Genomic DNA, 23,619 nt, shown 5'->3' with positions numbered 1-23,619 from the left:
AATTCCTTTCTCCTCCAAAGTTCTTGGATACATTGCCCCCTCCCAAATCCACACCCAACTTTCATGAAACTCCATGTTTGAATCTCTACACATGCCACAGCACGTATAAACGTCTTTATAAAAGTCATAAATGACATGATCTGCAGGTGTAAACATGGTACATTATGCTTCCTCATCCTGTTCGATCAGTCTACAATTTACATGTCAACAACACCATCCTGCTGCAATACCTATTCTCCATTGTTCGGCTCAATGGGGTTGCCTCACCTGATTTCACTCTTTCCTGCCCTATTGCAGCCAAAGCATCACCAGCAGTGACTTCGCTCCCTGCCTAGTTCCTGCAACGATTTGCGCTAAGCCCTCATCTATATCTACACACTGATTTTCGTGACATTGTCCAAAACATGCGATCAACTTCAACATGTCCAAGAGAAACAGGCAGGTAGTGCAGGAGTCCCCAGCTCACTAACTGGTTTTCCATTCTGGATATCGATGAGGGCGATGGATCCTTGGAGGAGTGCAGCAAGAGCCAAGCCCGTGGCACCACGGGTGGCCCAGCTGTACCGGAGGGGAGGAAGAAGAGCGGAAGGGCAGTACTTATAGGGATTCTTTAGTTGGGGGGGCAGACAGGCTTTCTGCGGCTGTCAACGTGACTCCAGGATGGTATGTTGCCTCCCTGGTGCTAGGGTCAAGGATGTCACAGAATGGCTGCAGGACATTCTTCAGGGGGAGGGTGAACAGCCAGAGGTGGTGGTCCACATTGGTACTATCGACATAGGTAGGAAGGGGGATGTGGTCCGGCAATCAGAGTTAGGGGAGCTAGATAGAAAATTAGCAAGCAGGATCTCTAAAGTAACAATCTCCGGATTACTCTCAGTGCCAGTGAGTACAGAAATAGGAGGATAAGACAGATGAATGCATGGCTGGAAAGGTGGTGCAGGAGGGAGATTCCTGGGACACTGGGACTGGCTCTGGGGGAGATGGTACCTGTACAAGCTGGACAGTTTGCATCTGAACAGAGCCGGGACTGAGTTCCTTGTGGGTTGTTTTGCTAATGCTGTTAGGGAGGGTTTAAACTAACTTGGCAGGGGTGTGGGAACCAGGAGAGAACATTAGAGAGGAATACCAGAGTGCATGGAATCTTGGGAGAGGCAGATAGCACTCAAATAGAGAATAGGAAGTTAATAGATGGAGTCGGAGTAAGGGAGTAAGTAATGAAGTCTAAATCAGGGTCACACTGCATGTGTGTGAATGTACGGAGTATAGTTAAAAATTGGGGAGTTACATGCACAGATTGCCTTGTGGGATTATGATGTTGTGGCGATGTAAGGAAGGGCAGATCTGGGTGTTAAATATTCCTGGTTACAAAGTGTTCAGAAAGATAGGAAAGGGAAAAAAGGGAGAGGGGTGGCATTTTTGGTTAAGGAGAGTATTGCGTTACTGGAGAAAAAGGATGGCCCAGCTGAACTCCTGAGCTCATATATCTCCATCACATTGCCTGACTCTGTTCCTGCCTCAGCCCCTCTCCTGCTGAAACTTTCACCCATGCCTTTATCACCCTGAATATTTCCTTGCCGTTTTCCATCCTCCATAAATTCCACCTCATCCAAAACTTTGCTGCCCATACTTGACCTACATTGGTCCCCAGAACCCAGGGCCTCAGATTTAAAATTTGCACTCCTATATTTATATCCCTTCTTGGCCATGCCTCTCCCTATCTTCCTCCAGCCCTGCAGCCACATACCCTGAACTTTCTATTCCCTGACTCGGGCCTCTTGTGTATGCCCATGCTCTTCACCTCACCATTGGTAGTTATGCCTTTAGCCATGTAGGCCTTATGCTCTGCAATTCCCGTACTCAACCTCGCTGCATCTCCACTTCATTCTTCTCCTCTAAGGTCCTCCTTCAAATCCACCAGACATTGGCCATCCTTCCTAATATCTCCTCTTTGCCTCAGCATCCATTTTTTTTTTGTCTGACTATGCCTCTTTGAAGGACCTTGGAACATTTTCCTCCATTAAAAGCACCATATATGTGCAAGTTGTTGCAACAGCAGAAGGGAAGATGCCGGAGTAGTTAGGTGGATCACTGAGGAATGGAGAAGTTCAAGAAGGCCAATTGTGGTCCATCTGACCAGTTAGGATGTATCCCAGACAGAAACAGAGCTAACACTTCAGATCTATGACCTTTCAGCAGAACCAGTTCTACTTAAAGATCATAGAGCTGAAATATTAACCAAGCTAAAAAAAAAAATAGTTCAAATATTTCACCAGATATTTTATACAGTAGGTTGGTAATAACTGATGACTTGGGTCAGCTGAACCAGTTCTGCTGAAAGACCATAGAACTGAAATATTAACTCTTGTTTCTTTCACCACATAGGCTGCCAGAACCCCTGAGTATTTCCACCATTTCCTGTTTTTATTTCAAATTTCTTGCAACCTCAGTATTTTTCTTTTGTGTTGTTGTAGAGTTTAGTCCATAATGAGGCAACTTGTAAGACTTCTTCAGGATGACCTGTGTAGCCTTTCTCTTGTTCTATACTTTATTTCCAAACATATACCCTGAGCCAGATGCACACACTAGCCCTAAAGACACATAGGCAAAAACTTACACTGATATAGCGTCTTTACATAGTAAAACATCCTAAGTCATTTCACAGGAGCATAATCAGCTAAAAGGACATAAGGAGCAGTTACAAAAAGTTTATTCAGTGATAGGCTTTAAGGAGTGTCTTAAAGGGGGAGAGGCTTCAGTAGAAGGGTAAGCTCAGCAAGCCAAATAGCTTCCTCCATCTGCAATCTTCAAAACTGATCTAAGTGTGTAGATTCACCCAATACCCCTCCCACATGCAAACTAAGATGTTATGTGATGTGTGTGTGTGTAGAGTCACTTCAATTATTATGGGGAAATATTTGACTGAAGAAACTAGTTGGTACCAAGCTGAAAAAAACACAGTTGCTCAAACATTTCACCAGATATTTTATACAGTGGGTTGGTAATAATTGCTGTCTTGGGTCAGCTGAACCTATTTGCTGGCTACCTTGCCAGTGAATTTTTCCACTATCTTGTTTCAGCGTTATTACTGATCACCTTTATTGTTTTTGAACAGGCTACTTCCGCTTTGGACACGCAAACCGAAAGGAACATTCAAGCCTCCCTGGCCAAAGTATGCGCCAACAGGACCACGATTGTTGTGGCTCACAGGTAATGCTGTAGGAAAAACTGATTCACAATGCTGATTTGGAATTCATAGTTAAACACTAATTTTTTTGAGTTGCCTTGGTGGAAAAAAAAGTCTCATCTTTTAGTTTTCAAATGTGTACTGTTTAGAGTTACCAATTACAGCCATTGGAAATGCTAAATTAGTGCTCTGATCAAGACTGTTTTAATGTTAGCATATAGAATATGAGGTGAGAGTGACTGCCCTTGCCGAGTGTGGCACCAAGGAGCCCTAGCAAACTGGAGTCAATTGGAATCAAGGGGTAAACTCTCCGCTGGCTGGAGTCATACCTAGCAGGAAGGAGGATGGTCGTGGTTTTTGGAAGTCAATCATCTCAGTTCCAGGATATCACTGCAGGAGCTCCTCAGGGTTGTGTCCTAGGCCCAACTATCTTCAGCTGCTTCATCAATGATCTTCCTTCCATCGTAAACTCAGGAGTGGGGATGTTCGCTCCTGATTGCACAATGTTAAGCACCATTCGCAACTCCTCAGACACTGAAGCAGTCCATGTGCCAATGCAGCAAGACTTGGACAACATCCAGGCTTGGACTGACAAGTACCAAGTAACATTCATGCAATACAAGTGCCAGGCAATGACCATCTTGAACAAGAGAGAATCTAACCATCGCCTCTTGACATTCAGTGGCATTACCATCACTGAATCCCCCACTATCAACATCCTGAGGGTTACCATTGACCAGAAACTGAACTGGACTAGGCATATAAATACTGTGGTTACAAGAGCGGGTCAGAGACTAGGAATCCTGCGGCGAGTAACTCACCTCATGACTCCCCAAAGCCTGTCCACATTCTACAAGGCACAAGTCAGGAGTGTGATGGAATACTCCCCACTTGCCTGGATGAGTGCAGCTCTAACAACACTCAAGAAGCTTGACACCATCCAGGACAAAACAGCCCGCTTGATTGGCACCCCTTCCACAAATATTCACCTCCTCCACCACTGACTGACAGTGACAGCAGTGTATACCATCTACACGATGCACTGCAGAAATACACCAAGGCTCCTTAGACAGCACCTTCCAAACAGATACATGGGAACACCACCAGCTGGAAGTTCCCCTCCAAGCCACTCACCATCCCTACTTGTAAATATATTGCCATATCATCACTGTCCCTGGGTCACAATCCTGGAACTCCCTCCCTAACAGCACTGTGGGTGTACCTACACCACATGGACTGCAGCAGTTCAAGAAGGCAGCTCACCACCACCTTCTCAAGGGTAATCAGGTTTGGGCAATAAATGCTGGCTTAGCCAGCGATGCCCACATCCCTTGAATGAATAAATAATTTTTAAAAATCCCAGCAGAATTGAATATTATTGTTGAGTGGTTAAGGATGGGATAAGAGTGTCAATAACCGATGAAGAATGAAGGGTGGAGCTGTCCAAGGTAAGAAGGGGAAGGTGTTGGTTGGAATTGCAAGAAAAGTAACAAAATTATCTCTCAGGTATTGAAAGCCCTCCATTTCCTTTAGTCCATCAGGAGGCAGGGAGGAGATCATGGTGTGCCGACTTAAAGAAGAGCAGGATTGGGTGTTAAATATTCCTGGATACAAGGTGTTCAGGAAAGATAGAAGAGGAAGAAAAGGAGGAGGGGTGGCAGTACTGATTAAGGAAAGCATTTCAGTGCTGGAGAGAGAGGATATCCAGGAGGGGTCAACAACAGAATCTATTTCACTAAAGCTAAGGAACAAAAAGATGTAATCACATTGCTCAGCGTAGCCTATAGGCCACCAACTAGTTAAAAGGTTGTAAACTAAAAAATTTGCAAGGAAATTACAGAAAGGTGAAAGAAAGGGGGACTTAATTACACAAATATAGACTGGGATAGTAGTAGTGTAAAGGGCAGTGTGGGGCAAGCGTTCCTAGAGTGCGTTCACGAAAATTTTCTACAGCATGTTTCCAGTCCAACGAGAGGGGAGACACTGCTGGACCTGGTTCTTGGGAAGGAGGTGGGCCAAGTCGATCAAATATCAGTAGGAGAATATTTAGGGGATAGTGACCATTGCATCAAAAGGTTTAGGTTGACTATGGAAAAGGACAAAAAACAATCTAGAGTAAGAATAGCTAACTGAGGGGAGAGTCAACCTCAATGGGGTAAGAATGAATCTGGGCAGAATAAATTGGAACCAAAGATTGGCAGGAAAATCAGTACCTGAGAAATGGGCTACCACCAAAGAAGAGATAGATCGGGCACAGTAAAGGTATATTCCCTCAAAAGGAAAAGGTAGGGCAAACAAATCCAGAGCTCCCTGAATGACAAAAGAGATAGAGATTAAAATGAAGAAGAAAAAAATGTGCTTTGAAGAATGAGAGGTGACCTCACTGAAACTTACAAAATTCTGTAATTCTGTGTGACAGGGTAAACGCAGCTAGGATGTTTCCCCTGGCTGATGGGTCTAGAACCAGGGGACACAATCACAGAATAAGGGGCGGGCCCTTTAGGACTGAGATGAGGAGGAATTTCTTCACTCTGAGGCTGGTGAATCTTTGGAATTCTCTACCCCAGAGGGATGTGGAAGCTCAGTCATTGAACATGTTCAGAACAGAAATCAGTAGACATCAAGCGATAGTGGGGATAAATGGCATAGAGGCAGATGATCAGCTTTGATCTGTTTGAAGGACGAAGCAGGCACAGCAGGCCGAATAGCCTACTTCTGCTCATAGGTTCCTAATAGCTTTCTTGGTCAATTTTCTGATGCAAACGCACAAATTAGTATATTAGTTTTCAGAACTTGTCATGGTAGAGTTGAAGCTCACCACCTCTAGGTTGCTGGTGGATTGTCGTAAACACCAAATCCAAACAAATTGAGTCAAATGAGTGGTGTGGGTATCTGGGAGAACAAGCACACTTGTGAATTGACGGTATCTTTCACGTGAATGCAACGCAGCCGCCGCCTCTGTCAGTTCAACTTAGAATCAGGGAGAATGACTAAGACCAGAATTAACCCTTGCAATCCGCCTGACCAGTCCCAGAGTTCAGGAAATCTCAAGTTCCACAATGGAGCACAACCGGGCTGTGTGCTGACCCTGTAACACCTATCCGATATCAGCAAGCTCATGCTCCATCTGTTAAACCCAGATGGAATTGTTTGTCTCAGTCTGCCTCAATCGTGCCACGCCCCATATTGATCCAATCAACATTGCTGGGGCTGATGAAAGGTGCCGCCTGTTTTATGCTGTAATTGACCGTGTGGGTAACAGATGTTTCCAGCATCAGATTATTGCAGAATTCTCCTTGACTGAATTGCGCTCAAGAAATGCAACCTGCTGCCAATATCTTAAAAAAACACTTTTATAAAAATCCTACACCGAAATTGTATTAAGATGAACTGTCAGGGTGAAGTACTTCTTCAGATGGTCAGTAATGCATTTGGATAGGCATGTGCAGTGTTTGATTATGGGCTGCTATGTATAATTGTCAATCATGGCTCTCTCCTGGTAGCACTCTCACTTCTGGTCGTGGGATCCACTCCAGAGACTTGAGCACATAATCTAGGTTGACGTTCTGGCGCAGTATTGAGGGGGTGCTAAACTGTCAGTGGTGCCTTGCTTCAGATGAGGCATTAAACCAAGGCCCCGTCTGCCCCCTCAGCTGGATGTAAAAGCTCCATGGTACTATTCGAAAAAGAGCAAGGGCATTCTCCCCAGTGCCCTGGCAAAAGAACAAGGGGAGACACAAGGAATTTTTTCTTTGCACAGCAAGTTGTTGTGATTTGGAATGCACAGCCTGAAAGATTGATGGAAGCAGATTCAATACTAATATTTACAAGAGAATTGAATAACTACTTGAAAAGAAAAATACGGGGAAAGAGCGGGAGAGTGGAATTAATTGAACAACTCTATCAAAGAGCCAGCAGAGGCAGAATGGGCTGAAGGGCCTCCTTTGCAGTATCATTTTATGATTCTGTTAGCGACACCTGGGAACCACCACATGGTGCAGATCGTAAACATGGCACAGCGGCATTCAGTGAACGTGACACGATGAACTCGGAACGGAGCCAGCTACTTGGGGATGTCGGCTGTGGGTGGACGGTTTTAAAACGTAATCCTTTATGTTGCTAGCTAGATGTGAGAAGGACGCATTTCATTATCTGCAGGACAAGTTAAAGGAGATGATAATGTCCTGTCTGCAGCTGCACCAAGAGCTGGGAAGGCTTTGTACTGTAAGGGGATAAAGGCAACACTGTGTACAGTTGGAACGCTCTGTGTTCCTCTGTGAACAGGGCTTTTACTCAGCATGTAGCGTGAATATAGATGCTCTTTGCTGTCCTCCGAGGGTTAATGCTGTTTTATTTTTCTTACAGTAATTAATTGCGGTATGAACAAAGGCTTGGGAACCTGCCGTGGCATCCTCCCTGGCTGCTTTGTGATGACAAATTGTAAATACATATCCTGCTCTTTGATCTCTGACTAAATGTGTGTCCATCAACAACTTTGATCTTCAACCTTATTGAGCTATAAAAGTGGTGCCCCCACCCCCAATCTTTTTTTGATGTGGGTAGTGTCTATTTATGAGGAACGTATGTATATGCCACTGGGGTAGAAACAGCGAGGGCTCTGGCAGTGGATTCAGGTGGTGACCACTTCCCATTGGGCTCAAGTGGAATAGGGTGAAGATAATAGAAAACATTTCTAACGATTTTTTGGAGCAAAGATGTTTTCAATCGATTGACCTTTTTGAAGTGCTGCAGCTGGTGGGAGTACCGAGCTGACACATGCTCCGCACACCAGCTTCCTGTGTATGGCCAGAGTGCAGGCGCAGAGAATTGTGAGCGTAAAGGGAATGTCAGTGCCTTGAATGAAAGGCCTGGTAGGGGTTTAGTACAGATTAAACTCCGTGGAGACTTTTCCCCTGAAAAGAGACCTTGGAATCCTGCTACGTGCAGGAAGCGCTGGGCAGCTCACTTCTGTCTAGAATGGAAATAGCGGCGACGCAGGCTGAGCACGACGCGGGTAAAAAATCCTCCTGCGGCCAATGGCACTTAATAATAAGCACACAGTTCGTGCCGATCCTGTTATAGAGACAGATCCTTTGGCTGCATGTGGTTACCAAGGGATTTAATTAGTAATAGGGGTTTGATAATTAGGGTAATTTTATTTCTACTGGGATCCCTCAATTAACAGGCTTCACTTGCAACACAATTACTATCGCAGTCAGATTTGCAAATATGCAGATTGGCTTGTAATTCTAACCCCTTTTTTCTACCTTCACCCTGGTACAAAAAAGGACTTGCGTTCACGACGTGCCGAAGCGCTTCGCAGCCAATGACTACGTTTTTGAAATGTAGCCTCTGTTTTAATTTACAAACTGCAGCATCTCCCACAAACACCGGTGAAATAAATGGCCGGATGCTCTGCACTTTAATGTTGTTGGTGGATATGCGTAAATATTTTCCTGATGCTTGACTCGTGAAGCAGTGGCAAGTTGATGAAAGATTAAATGACAGATGTCAAAGGGATGGATCTAACAGGAGAAGTGTTGACAGAATTAGCAATGGCTCATGATCCTACACGATGTTGTTTGTGGCAAATAATGAGGGGCATTATGTTGCGTAACAGTGTAAAATTGTCCTGCAAAAGTAGATCCGTGTTTAATGTAGCTTGCCCCTTTAAGGTTATAAATTGTACCACTGTAAGCAAGCAGAGTCCGAGGTCAGCCAGAGGTTTATTACTATTTAGGCAGGAAATTTTGTGGATTAGAAAGTGAAACAGAAGCTGTATGATAATAAAGATATGAAACTGGAAATTATGAAGGAGTTAGCCCAATATTTGTAGTGGGGAACGTGCTTGAGAGAATTAAACAGGAGGCTACCCTGAATTTATCAGCAGAGCACTGAGGTCATAAAGAGCAGTAAGCATAAATTGGAAGCAATAGGTCATGTCTCATGAATCTGTTGGAGTTCTTTGAAGAAGTGTTTAATTAGTGGCTATGTAGTGGATATAATTTACTTGATAAAGTTCCACTTACGACGCTTTAACATGGTGGTTTACTTATTGCTTTGCTTGCCCACGTAACCGCAGTTCGAAAGTAATTCATTAGTTGCGTAGCGCTTTAGGACATTCCATAATAAGCTACTCTATAAATATAAGCCCTTTTCTTTTGCTTAACACGGACTATCCATAAATAGAAGAAAGTTACTTTCTTTATTCAATGTTTTTTAATTAAATAAAGAATAACTTTACTGGCAGTATCCATTGCTGTCTGCTAGCAGACCAGAGATATAAAGAAGAACTTGCATTTCTATAGTGCCTGTCATGACCTCAGGACGTCCCAAAGCCCTTTACAGCCAATAAAACTCTTGTTGATGTATTGACACTGTTGTAGTGTAGGAAAAGTGACGTCCGATTTGTGAATAGCAAGCTTCCTCAAACAGCAATTACGTAAATCTGTTTTGGATGTTGATTGTGGGTAAAATGTTTGCCAGGATACCAGGAAATTCCCCTGCTGTTCTTTAGATAGTGCCATGGAACCTGATAACATTGGCCTGAGAGGACAGACAGGGCCTTTGACATCTCAACCAAAGGTACCCTCAGCATTTCCCTGCAGCATCTCCCTAGAACACTCTGAAGTGAAATTTGAGCCCGCAACTTATTAATTTAAGAGGTGAGGCTGTTACCACTGGTCCAGGGATGACACCTAGCGTAGAGCACCCACTCCCCCTCATTCCAATGGATACTGGCCTAGCTACACACTGATGAATTCAGTGAACCACTGTGGGTAACTATGACACACAGTTTTTTATTCTTATCCCATTCCCCTCCCTGGTTACAGATGATCAGTCAGATTCTGTAAGAGTTTTGTAAGTATTTTGCTCACCCCTCTTCACCCGCCTTTGCTGCTCAGTTAGAAGTCCAGCAGAATTGCTTACTTGGGCCAAGTTTGAGTTTCAGTGAAGCAGGAGTAATTATTGAGCATGAAGGGGGGGTCATGACCCTGGATGCTCTGAGCTGGGTTGACTGCACAGAGTGGAAGAATGGGCACGAATTATATTTTCCTTTGAAGAAGTTTGTTGCTTCCCTAAAATCTGTTTCCATTTTTCAGTGAGTGTGCAGAGATAAATCCAGTGTATTTTCATCTGTTATAGATTCTAACCTGATCAAGTCGAAAGTTCTAGTTTTGTTCTCTTGTATTCACCCAGTGACCGAAAAGCATGCCAATTTATTTAGGTATTCTTAGTGCACTAAAACCTCATGGGGCTTATCCAGTGAATAACTGAAATATATAATTCTTGGGCTCAATCCCCGGTCTTTGCTGAATTAGGTGAGCAAAGGGGCGATGGGTGAACAGAGTTTGGTATAAGTTGGGATGCAGGCAGCAGAATTTTAATGAGCTGAAGTTTAGTTGGTGGAAGATGGGAAGCTGGCCATGTAAATATTAGAATAGTCAAATTTGGACATAACATAGAAATGAACAGAGTTAAGGGAAGAGAGTGAATTAGTAGGGTGATTTTTGGATTGGAGTGGCAATGAGCCAGTAAAGGTATGATGGGCTGAAAGACCAGGCCATGTGTCTAGTCTAGTTTTTTGTATAGTAATAATTGCTGCACCAGGGGCGCTGATTGTTTTGCATCAATATAGGAAATACCAGGGCAGTATTGTTGGTTCAAACTCCATTCCCTGGACTGCTCTGTTTGCATTTTCATTGTGTGAGGGCATTGCATAATCCCTGCTTCTCAGGGAACTCTTTTCTACTGCAGTGGAAATTGCTCCCACTGGGACAATCTGCTAATAGACTAAAGGTGTTAATTTCCTCAGCTGTAAACTCTTCAAATGGGAGGCTAATTGACTCTTTGCCTTTGAGAGAGTTCAACAGTAAGTGCATTAACCCGATGACTGATCAAGGGGAAAGGAACCCTGGAGCCCAAGAGGAAATCGGATTCTGGGAGCAGCCATCTAGAAAAGGCAGAAGAACCAGAGCAAGTAGTTGGCAAAAATATGCTGCATTCCAGAAATAATTCTCCCTCCACCCCCACCCATAACAAAAAGCATCGTCAAACGGACTGTGTCAAGTCTTGTGTGTTGCTCTTACCAAAGACACATTCCTAAAGTTGGTTACGAAGTGCTCGTTGCTCTGTTTGCAGTGTTGTGCATCCCAGAGCTGTAGGTTACACATGCTAGTTTTAATATTGTGAAAGGGCACGAGGCTTGCATGCTAATTCATTGGCTCCAGTCCAACTTTTCAGAAAACAAAAGGCTCCATCAAGGAACCCCTGAACTCCAGTTTCCCAAGAGCCATCTTAAAGAAATAAACACAGGGCTTGGATACCATGTGCATGGAAATATTTATTTGTAAGACGTGAGTTACTAGATTATGCTTTTATCATCTCTACCCTCCGGTTTTCACCCAAATTTATGTCCTTTGGGCTTCTCCAGGTTGGATATTTTTCAACAACCAGTTATATTTATATAGCACTTTTAATGAAATAAAACGTCCCAAGGTGCTTCACATTATAAAACAAAGCATAGCATCAGGCCACATAAGGGGAGATATTAGATCAGCTGATCGAAAGCTTGGCCAAGGAGGTAGGTTTTAAGGAGTGTCTTAAAGGAGGATGGAGAGGAGAAGAGGTGTAGGGAGGGTATTCCAGAGCTTGGGCCCAGGCAGCTGAAGACATGGCCAGCAATGGTGCAGCAACTAAAATTAGTGATGCACAAGAGGCCGCAATTAGTGGAGGGCAGATATCTCAGGGTTGTGGGGTTGGAGAGATAGGAAAGGGCAAGGCCATGGAGGGATTTGAAAACAAGGATGAGCTGTGACAGGGACAAAGTCAGGCCATGTTACAGAGTTGGAAATAGGTGGCCTTAGTGATGTCAAGAATATGAGGTCAGAAGCTCAGAATCAAATGTGATGCCAAGGTTGCGAACAAACTGGTTTAATATCAGACTATTGCCAGGGAGATTGACGGAGTCATTAGCTAAGGAGTGAGGTTTGTGACAGGGACTGAAAACAATGGCTTTCGGCTTTGGGGAGGCGATGGCGTAATGGTATTGTTGCTGGACTAGTAATCCAGAGACCCAGGGTAATGGTCCGGGGACCTGGGTTCGAATCCCACCACGGCAGATGGTGAAATTTGAATTCAATAAAAATCTGGAATTCAAAGTTTAATGAGGACCATGAAACCATTGTCGATTGTTGTAAAAACCCATCTGTCATCCTTGCCTGGGTCTGGCCAACATATGACTCCAGACCCACAGCAATGTGATTGACTCTTAAATGCCTCTGAAATGGACTAGCAAGCCAAGTTGTAACAAACCGCTACAAAGTCACGGAAAAGGAATGAAACCGGACAGACCACCCGGCATCGACCTAGGTACCGGAAACGACAAAGGCAAACTCAGCCCTGTCGACCCTGCAAAGTTCTCCTTACTAACATTTGGGGGTTACTGCCAAAATTGGGAGAGCTGTCTCACAGGCTAGTCAAGCAACAGCCTGACATAGTCATCCTCACGGAATCATACCTTACAGACAATGTCCCAGACTCCACCATCACCATCCCTGGGCATGTCCTGTCCCACCGGACCCAGCAGAGGTGCTGGCACAGTGGTATACAGTCAGGAGGGAGTTGCCCTGGGAGTCCTCAACATCGACTCCGAACCCCATGAAGTCAGGTCAAACATGGGCAAGGAAACCTTCTGCTGATTACCATGCCTTCCCTCAGCTGATGAGTCAGTGCTCCTCTATGTTGAACCTCACTTGGAGGAAGCACTGAGTGTGGCAAGGGTGCAGAATACACTCTGGGTGGGGGACTTCGATGTCTACCACCAAGAGTGGCTCGGTAGCACCATTACTGACCGAGCTGGCCGAGTCCTAAATTGGTGAGGGAACCAACAAGAGGGAAAAACATACTTGACTTCATCCTCACCAACCTGCCTGCCGCAGATGCATCGATACATGATAGTATCGGTAGGAGTGACCACCGCACAGTCATGGTGAAGACTGAGTCCCGCCTTCACATTGAGGATACCCTCCATTGTGTTGTGCAGCATTGCCACTGTGCTAAATGGGATAGATTTCGAGCAAATTTAGCAACTCAAGACTGGGCATCCATGAGGCGCTGTGGGCCATCAGCAGCAGCAGAATTGTACTCGAACACAATCTGTAACCTCATGGCCCAGCATATCCCCCACTCTACCATTGCCATCAAGCTAGGAGATCAACCCTGGTTCAATGAAGAGTGTAGAGAGTATGCCAGGAGCAGCACCAGGCATACCTAAAAATGAGGTGTCAACCTGGTGAAGCTATAACTCAGGACTACTTGCATGCCAAACAGCATAAGCAGCAAGTGATAGAGCTAAGCGATCCCACAACCAACAGATCAGATTTAAGCTCTGCAGTCCTGCCACATCCAGTCATGAATGGTGGTGGACAATTTAACAACTCACTGGAGGAGGAGGCTCCACAAATATCCCCATCCACAATGATGGGGGAGTCCAGCACATCAGTGCAAAAGATAAGGCAGAAGCATTTGCAACAGTCTTCAGCCAGAAGTGCCGAGTAGATGATCCATCTCAGCCTCCTCCGGAGGTCCCCGGCATTACAGATGCCAGTCTTCAGCCAACTCGATTCACTCCACGTAATATCAAGAAATGGCTGAAGACACTGGATACTGCAAAGGCTATGGGCCCTGACAATATTCCTGCAATAGTACTGAAGACTTGTGCTCCAGAACTTGTGACGCCCCTAGCCAAGCTGTTCCAGCACAGCTACAATACTGGCGTCTACCCGGCTATGTGGAAAATTGGCCTGGTATGTCCTGTACGCACAAAAAGCAGGACAAATCCAATCCGGCCAATTACCGCCCCATCAGCCTACTCTCGATCATCAGTAAAGTAATGGAAGGGGTCATCAACAGTGCTATCTAGCGGCACTTGCTTAGCAATAACCTGCTCACTGATGCCCAGTTTGGGTTCCGCCAGGGCCACTCAGCTCCTGACCTCATTACAGCCTTGGTTCAAACATGGACAAAAGAGCTGAACTCCCGAGGTCAGGCGAGAGTGACTGCCTTTGACATCAAGGCAGCATTTGACCAAGTGTGGCTTCAAGGAGCCCTTGTGAAACTGGAGTCAATGGGAATCAGGGGGAAAACTCTCCGCTGGTTGGAGTCATACCTAGCACAAAGGAAGATGGTTGTGGTTGTTGGAGGTCAGTCATCTCAGGTCCAGGACATCACTGCAGGAGTTCCTCAGGGTAGTGTCCTAGGCCTAACCATCTTCAGGTGCTTCATCATTGACCTTCCTTCCATCATAAGGTCAGAAATGGGGATGCTTGCTGATGATTGCATGATGTCCCGCACCATTCCCGACTCCTCAGATACTAAAGCAGTACATGTCCAAATGCAGCAAGACCTGGACAATATCCAAGCTTGGGCTAACAAGTGCCACATTCGCGCCACACAAATGTCAGGCAATGACCATCTCCAATAAGAGAGAGTCCAACCATCGTCCCTTGATGTTCAATGGCATTACCATCACTGAATCCCCCACGATCAACATCCTGGGGGTTACCATTGACCAGAAACTGAACTGGACTATCCATCTAAATACTGTGGCTACAAGAGCAGGTCAGAGGCTCGGAATCGTGCAACGAATAATGCATCTCCTGACTCCCCAAAGCCTGTCCACCATCTACAAGGCACAAGTCAGGAGTGTAATGGAATATTCCCCACTTGCCTGGATGAGTGCAGCTCCCACAACACTCAAGAAGCTTGACACCGTCCAGGACAAAGCAGTCCACTTGATTGGCACTACAACCACAAACATTCACTCCCTCCACCACTGACGCACAGTGGCAGCAGTGTGTACCATCTACAAGATGCCCTGCAGAAATTCACCAAGGCGCCTTCAATAGCACCTTCCAAACCCACGACCACTACCACCTAGAAGGACAAGGGGAGCAGATAGATGGGAACACCATCACCTGGAAGTTCCCCTGCAAGTCACTCATCATCCTGACTTGGAAATATATCGCCGTTCTTCCACTGTTGCTGGGTCAAAATCCTGGAACTCCCTTCCTAACAGCACTGTGGGTGTACCTACACCACATGGACTGCAGCAGTTCAAGCAGGCAGCTCACCACCACCTTCTCAAGGACAACTAGGCCCAGCCAGCGAAGTCCACACCCCATGAATGAATTTTTAAAAACGAACATACGAAATGTTACGACCAGTCCCCGGGCGAGGTCCCCCAATTTGTTATGCTCCCAGGTGAGGAGGATTGATCTGGCTCCCCTTCTTTATTCAATTCCCCTGGTTAGTTACAACAAAGCTAATTTAAAAGGGGTCCCTTCCCTCGTGGACACCTTTTCCCAGTCCAAATATATTTATGTTTTAGAAGGAGCCAATTTAACCGGGCTTTCTTGAGTCAAAGAAAGAGTAAAGTAATAAAACGCAACACAGATCAGAAATGTGAAGTTGAATCCAAAAATAAAAGTCAAAAAAGATATACGAATCAGTCTTTGGCTTGTCCGTGAGGTGTAGATGGCGAAACATTGCGGCCATTAACTATGGCAGTTCAGTAGTTGGTTTGGAGACATTTGGTTCTGCAGGTTAGCTGAAGAAGCTGTTCTATTCCCTTTTTTGATTTAGGCTTTGTTGACTTACCTCCAGCAGCAGAGAGAGCAAAAAAACCTTTGCCTGCAAGATGCAAAGTGGTGCCTAGTCGACCTTCCTCTGCTGTGGCCCTGACTAGCACACAACAGCAGACCAGAACTAGAACACACAGATCAAGCCTGCAGCTAGCTTTTTAACCCATTTTTTTGTGTATTCCTGGAAGGAAAAAAACAAACATGTCCTACGCTCAGAGTGCGCTTTCTTTCAACTCAGATCATTTCCACATTCTGAGATATAACGCAGCAGGAGATGGTTTCTGCTGATATGCGATAATCAGTCTCATTTGTCTCCACAACCACATGAGATTAAATTCAGCCTTTTGCATTTCTTCTCTTCCTTTCAAGTGTCTCTGTCTGAAGTAGGCCTTGACAGCTTCTTAGCTGCAACATTCCACAGAGGAATTTTCCAGAAAGTGGTTACTTTACATCCTCAGCCATCGCTTGTTCACTGTCTTTGTTTACATGTCTTTATTAGAAAACATATGTCCTCCTTGAAAAGTTCAAAATGCCTGGAAGTAATTTTGGGCTATAATCCACTGTCGAGGCAGAAATAGGGACAGAAGTAGGCCATTCAGCCCCTCAAGCCTGCTCCGTCATTCAATCAGATAATGGCTGATCTGTTTGTGTTTTGAATTCCACATTCCCATCTACCCCTAATCACCTTTGGTTCCCTTGCCTAACAGGAATCTGACCCAGCCTCCACCACCTTCTAAGGCAGGGAGTTCTGAAGTCAAACAACCCTCAGAGAAAAAAAATTCTCTTCATCTCTGTCCTAAAAGGGTGACCCCTAATTTTAAAACAGTGCCTCCTAGTTCTAGACTCACCCACAAGAGAAACATCCTTTCCACGTCCAATGGTCAAGACCATTCAGGACCTTATTTACTTCAATCAAGTCACGTCTCACTCTTATAAATTCCAGTGGAAACAAGCCAGTATTTAATTAGAAGAAATTTATGCTCATCCACTACTGGATGTCGGATAAACAGTCTGCTAATTTAGCAACAGCGAAGGAGTCAAGAGAGGTGCTGGTGAGGTAGAGCTGGGTGTTATCAACATACACGTGAAAACTGAAGTTGTGCTTTCAGATGATATCACCGAGGGCAGCATGTAGATTAGAAATAGGAGGGGGGCTTAGGATTGATCCTTGGGGGATACCAGAGATAACAGTGAGGATGCAGGAAGGGAAGCCATTGCAAGTGTTCGTTTACAATCAATAATATGAAGAGACTATCTGTTCAAAATATAGGAAGCTTTATTTCTGCTAGTTGGAGAGACTGGGACTAGGGGGGTGCGGATTACAAACTAAAAATTCAAGCCCAGCTTTTCAGGGGTGAAACGAGGAAACACTTCTACGCCCAAAGGGTGGTGGAAGTTTGGAATTCTTCTACAAAGGGAAATGGATGCTAAATCAGTTGTTACTTTTAAATCTGAGATTGATAGTTTTTTGATAACAAGTATTGAGATATGAGGCAAAGGCAGATAAAAAGGCTCAAGGGGCCAAATGACCTATTCTTGTTCCTGTGTTCCTGGGAAGGAGGGCCTTGCTTCAGTTTGTTTGACCTCAACACCCAACTTTTAGAGGGGGTGCAGGGACAGAGAGACCTGTGGATCGACATACACAAGTCTTTGAAGTTGGCAGGACAAGTTGGGAAGTCATTTAAAACATATTATGATCTCGGTCAAGACCAATAACTTTTTTTTTAAAAGAAGGAATTTGAAATCCCAGTTATTTACTAAAAGAATGAAGCCACAAGATTCAATGGTTCAGACGAAAAAACTTGTCCTATTACAAGAGTCAGACAAAGCAAACACTTTGCTTACTTTCTTAATTACCCTCCTATACGCCAAAACCCAAAGTCAACAGCAATTAAACATGAATTAACAGGAAAATTATGGTTGATTACAAACGATAAATTACACATTAAATGGCAGATACAACAAGGATAGATCTTACAAGTTAGCTCGGCAGTCTAACCAGCATATATGTCATCAATCTCAGTCACAAAGTCCTTCAGAACTCTGTCTTCCTCACAAAGAATTTCAGCTCCTCTTCTTATAGGATTTAACCTGATTCTCAGCCGATAGCAGCGCACAACCAACCCGAATTCCACGGGCACAGTCTTCACCAAAAATGGTACACATCTGCAGCATCTCCTGAACTCGTTCTGGATGGTGTAGATCCACCAATGCTATCTTCAATTAACAGGAACAGCAGCAACAACTGTATGTTTGCTTATTCTTAGCTTCTGGACTTAAAATCTGTCTTCTTCAGCCTGCCTGTACTGCACCACTGAACTCGTCATCATCTACTGAGCTCTCATGGCTCTGTCTCCTTCTGTATAGTTTCAGTCAGAAATTTTGGTTTCTAATCTCGGTTGCAGACTTAGATTCCTTAGAAACTAAGAGGGTCAATTTTCTTTCTCAGTTTCCCTTTTCAGTTTGCCTTTTTGATTTCCCTTTTCAAATAGGGCCTATTTTTAAAAATGCAAGCTTTGAAATTCCATCACAAAAGGCATACAGAATTTACAGCTTTACAAACCAAGGCATAAGAGTGCAAAAGCAAGGAAGTTATGCTGAACCTTAACAGAACACTCATTAGGTCCCAGCTGGAATATCTAGCTAATTCTGGGCACTGTGCTTCAAGGATGTCCAGACTTTCGCAAGAGTGCACAGGTGATTTACTAGAATGATACCAGGGATGAGGGACTTCAGTCTTGTGGAGGAACTGGATAAGTTGTCTATGATGGGCTGAATGAGCTCCCACTGTGCCGAAACTTATTATATATTTCTGTGGTGTTCTCCTTAGAGCAAAGAAGGTTATTGGGAGATTTGACAGAAATGTTCAAAATCATGGAGGGTTTTAAAGTAAACAGGGAGGAATTGTTTTCAGTGGCAGAAGTATCAGTAAAAGGACCAGAGGTGACATGAGAAAAACATTCTCTTACAAAGTGAGTGAGTTGTTGTGATCTGGTATACACTGCCTGATTTAATAGTAACTTTCAAAAGATTTTGGATTAATACTTGAAGTGGAAAAAATTGCAATGCTATGGGGAGAAAGCAGGATGGTGAGGATAATTGGATAGTTCTTTCAAAGAGCTGACGCAGGCAAGACAGGTCAGTTGGCCTCCTTCTGTGCTGTAAGATTCAATGAATTCCCAACGATTGGGTAAATTCAGCACTCCCGGTAGCGGACCTTGCTGCACAGGTCAGAGTATCAGCACTGCCATGCTACTTCAACCTGCATTCCCATTGAGTGAGGTTTCCCAGTGGGAGCTTGACACTGGCTGGAAATACCCTCGTACCCCACAGTCGCTTAGTTCTCCAGAAACGAATCAAGTTGTCATTCGAGTTCTCTTCATGCTATTTTCTTTAATTGATTCCTCATGCCTCTTGCCCTTTGTGTGAAATAGTCCTAATGTATTGTTCTAAATTTTAAACGATACCATCTCGTACTTGACTCTTTTACCTTTATGAGCAATTTTCCTGGGTCTGTTTTTACCATTATCCCTCTTTCAGGATGCTTTCTAATTATTTATCTACAATGGATGTTAGGCTCACTGACCTGTTATTTCCTGGCTCGTCCAGATGGCCCTTCTTAAGGATTGATGTTACGTTAATTATATTTTAATCCTCAAGCATTACTCCTCTTTCTAATGATTCAGTGAAGATAGAGGAAAGGATAAGACCAATTTTGCAAGCCATTTTCAAATTCTCTGCTGTGAAGTTCTTGTCTTGCCTTTCTTTCATTTCCTCTCCCTGTCTGTGACTATGTTCCATTTCTTTCAGTACTTTCTCTCTCCCCTCCTAAATATTTGGCTTTCTTGCTGTTAAGACAGCACACATTCTCCCCTCTGAAAGAAAAATTCATTTGCTGAAAGAGCAAAATACTGCAGTTGCTGGAAATCTGAAATTAAACAACAGATCTAAAGTCCCGTTGAAAGGTCAAAGACCTAAAACATTAACCCTGTTTCTCTCCACAGCTGCTCCCTACCTGCTGAGTATATTCAGCATTTTCTGTTTTTAATTCAGCCACTATACTTGGTCTCCTTTGGTCACTTGATATCTTATCACCTTTGGGGTCTTTTCCCCACAATTTACTTTTTCTCTTTGAATATGCTTATTGAAATATTTAACTTTTTTTAACATTGCCTGCCATCCTAATTTTATTTCTTAGTTTTCATGAGCAGTTCCTTGACCTCTTTTGTATTATTCGTGGTGCACATTGCCACTGCAGATTTACCTTTCGTGGACTAGCTCTTTCTGATCCTTACTTCCTTCATTCCTTTCTTTGTTGATTTTTCCGTGTTATCCTTTTGTTCTATTAGGACAGGCTAACAGGCACCTGTAACCTCAGGTAAATGTCCATTCTCCATCCCTGAAAGTGAGTGAGTGCCAAGAGGCTTTTTCTGCCGGGGAGGGTCCTCCTCTGCATTGTCATGCAAAATTGCACCCCCCCCCCACCTCCCCCTCACCTAATGTTGAGGTAAACTTCCTTGGCTGCAAGAAAGTTGAGTTGCTTGGAAACACAAATTAATCCCAGCATTTTCGAGGTTGTTTTAACCTGAGTGAATATTATTTAGTAGTCACCTGACAAGGACTTGAGAATTATTACTGAAAAATAAGTTTTGCAAATAATTAACTGAATTCAGATATGTACTGAATGCAGGCCTGTGTACAGTAAGTGAAGGAAGGAGAGGAGGTGAATGAAGCTTCCTCAAGTCATGTAGTTATCTCCCTGTCTCTTTTCCCAGGAAAAAGTTTGAGAATTTTCTTTACTCTTTCCTTCAGGTTGTCGACGGTGATCAATGCAGATCAGATCCTGGTGCTTCAGAATGGAAGGATAGCAGAAAGAGGAAGGTAAGCAGCCCATTTAGCAGGGGACTCCCTTTCTCATTTAACACCACCGGGCCAGAGAGGGCAATGGCTTTTAAGTATTCTGCTTTTGAAATATAATTCAATACAGCTTCCCCAGGTGGTTAAGGCAAAGACCATACATAAAGAGATCCCCGCGTCAGCCCCCAGCCTGTGCCATTAGCTGATCTCCACTACGATGGATATAGGAGTGCTAAATTTGACTGTGACATTCAAGAATTAAGTAAAGGGATACCAGTTGTGTTTCCTCCTCCTGATTGCTAGCCAGAGCCCCCCTCCCACCCCGCCAAAACGGGAAAGTGTGCAGACTGTGGGTGAGGACAGAATTGGGGTGCATTGCGATGCTGCTTCCAGTCAAATAAAAGAAAGACTGGCTTGAATTTCTATAGCGCCTTTTGCAACCTTAGAATGTCCCAAAGCACTTTGCAGTCAATTAAGATTTTTTAAATGTTGTAATGTAGGAAACGCAGCAACCAATGACCAGATACTCGGTTTTAGTAATGTAGGTTGATGGACAAATATTGATGAGGACACTGGGGAACTCCCCTGCTCTGCTTTGAATAGTGCTGTGCAATCTTTTACACCCACATGAGAGGGCAGACAGCGTCCTCCACCTCTGACAGTGCAGTACTCCTTCAATATTGCAGTGAGAGTGTCAGCCTAGATCTGGACTGTGAGCTGAACCCACAACTTTCAGAGGTGAGCGTTGCTATCCACTGAGCCACGGCTTACGCCAGAGAATTACCATCATATGAATATACGAGTTAGGAGCTGGAATAAGCTGCTTGGCACTTCGAGCCTGCTCTGCCACTCAATACGATCATGGTTTATCTGACTGTAACCTCCCGCCTAACCCCAATAACCTTTCACCCCCTTGTATATCAAGAATCTATCTACCTTTGCCTTGAAAACATTTTAGGACTCTGCTTCCACTGCCTTATGAGGGAGTTCCAAAGACTCGTTATCTTCTGAGAGAAGAAATTTCTTCTCATCTCTTTCTTAAATGGGTGACCCCCCTTATTTTTAAACAGTGACCCCTAGTCCTAGATTCTCTCACAAGAGGAAATGTCCTTTCCACATCCACCCTGTCAAGACCCCTCAGGATCTTATATGTTTCAATCAAGTCTCCTCTTACTCTTCTAAACTCCAGCAGATACAAGCCTAGTCTGTCCACTCTTTCCTCATGAGATAACCCACCCAATCCTGGTATTAGTTTAGTAAACCTTCTCTGAACTGCTTCTGATGCATTTACATTCTTCCATATATAAGGAAACCAATACTGTACCAAAACTGTAATGAAATCCCCACTATCAACATCCTGGGGGTTACCATTGACCAAAAACTGAACTGGACCAGCCATATAAATACTGTGGTTACAAGAGCAAGCCAGAGGCGTTGAATTCTGCGGAGAGTAACTCACCTTCTGACTCCCCAAAGCCTCTCCACCATTCACAAGTCAGGAGTGTGATGGAATACTCTCCAGTTGCTTGGATGAGTGCAGCTCCAACAAAACACAAGAAGCTCAACACCATCCAGGACAAAGCAGCCCACTTGATTGGCACCCCATCCACAAACGTTCACTCCCCCCACCACCAATGCACCGTGGAAGCAGTGTGTGCCATCTACAAAAGGCACTGCAGCAACTCTCCAAGGCTCCTTTGACAGCACCTTCCAAACCCGTGACCTCTACCACCTAGAAGGACAAGGGCAGCATGTGCATGGGATCACCACTACCTGCCAGTTCCCCTCCAAGTCGCACACCATCCTGACTTGGAAATATATCGCCGTTCCTTCACTGTTGCTGGGCCACAATCCTGGAACTCCCAACCTATCAGCACTTTGGGTGTTCCTACATCACATGGACTGCAGCAGTTCAAGAAGGCAGCTCATCACCATCTTCTCAAGGGCAATTAGGAATAGGCAATAAATGTTGGCCTAGCCAGTGATGCTCACATCCCATGAAAGGATAATATAAAAGGGATAGCGGTGACATTTCCACCTTCTGATCATCTCTGATCACTGGGCACTGGCCATAATCTTTCAATCTTCCCTAGACTTGGGGATGGTGCCGGAGGACTGGAGAATTGCAAACATTACGACCTTGTTCAAAAAAGGTTGTAAGGATAAGCCCAGCAATTACAGACCAGTCAGTTTTACTTCAGTAGTGGGCAAGATTCTAGAAACAATTATTCAGGAAAGAATTAGTAGTCACATGGAAAAATATGGGTTGATATGGAAGAGCCAGCATGGGTTTCTAAAGGGGAAATCATGTTTAACTAACTCGCTGGAGATTTTGAAGAGGTAACAGAAAACTTCGATGAGGGTAATGCTGTTGATGTGGTGTACATGGACTTTCAAAAGGCATTTGACACAGTGCCACACAACAGACTTGTGAGAAAAGTTATTGCTCATGGGATAAAAGGGACAGTAGCAATGTGGATACAAAATTGGCTACAAAATAGGAAGCAGAGAGTAATGGTCAATGGATATTTTTCAGGCTGGAGGAAGGTTTGTAGTGGAGTTCCCCAGGGATTAGTATTGGGACCCTTGCTTTTCCTGATATATATTAATGATCTAGATCTTGGTGTGCAGGGGACAAATTCAAAGTTTGTGGATGATATGAAGCTTGAGAGTGTTGTAAACTGCAAAGAGGACAGTGTGGAACTTTAAGAGGACATAGACAAGATGGTGGAGTGGGCTTTTAGGTGACAGATGAAGTTCAATGCGAAGAAGTGTGAGGTGATGCATTTTGGTAGGAAGAACATGGACAGACATTAAAAAATAATGGGTGAAATTTTGAAGTGGGTGCAGGAGCAGAGGGGCCTGGGTGTATATGTGCTTAGACCATTGATGGTGGCAGGACAGGTGGAGAGAGCAGTTAATAAAGCATATAGC

General features: G+C 44.3%; 1 protein-coding gene across 3 annotated transcripts in view; it reads left to right on the top strand.

The window, feature by feature from the left end:
• The window catches only part of LOC144686895 (ATP-binding cassette sub-family B member 6-like), a 213,843-nt gene that overhangs the window by 174,921 nt on the left and 15,303 nt on the right, over positions 1-23,619 (top strand). For 2 of the 3 annotated variants that reach the window (XM_078552722.1, XM_078552721.1), the window contains exons 18-19: positions 3,113-3,207; positions 20,641-20,709. In XM_078552722.1, the coding sequence (XP_078408848.1) occupies positions 3,113-3,207; positions 20,641-20,709 (164 nt within the window). Of the gene's footprint in view, positions 1-3,112; positions 3,208-7,549; positions 7,630-20,640; positions 20,710-23,619 lie in introns of those variants that run through there. The other variant, XM_078552723.1, reaches the window with a different exon arrangement.

The sequence above is a fragment of the Cetorhinus maximus genome, chromosome 11, assembly GCF_964194155.1.
Source record: "Cetorhinus maximus chromosome 11, sCetMax3.hap1.1, whole genome shotgun sequence".
Taxonomy (NCBI): Eukaryota; Metazoa; Chordata; class Chondrichthyes; order Lamniformes; family Cetorhinidae; genus Cetorhinus; species Cetorhinus maximus.
Note: the sequence above shows the minus strand (reverse complement) of the source record. Positions and strands in the feature narration are given on the sequence as shown.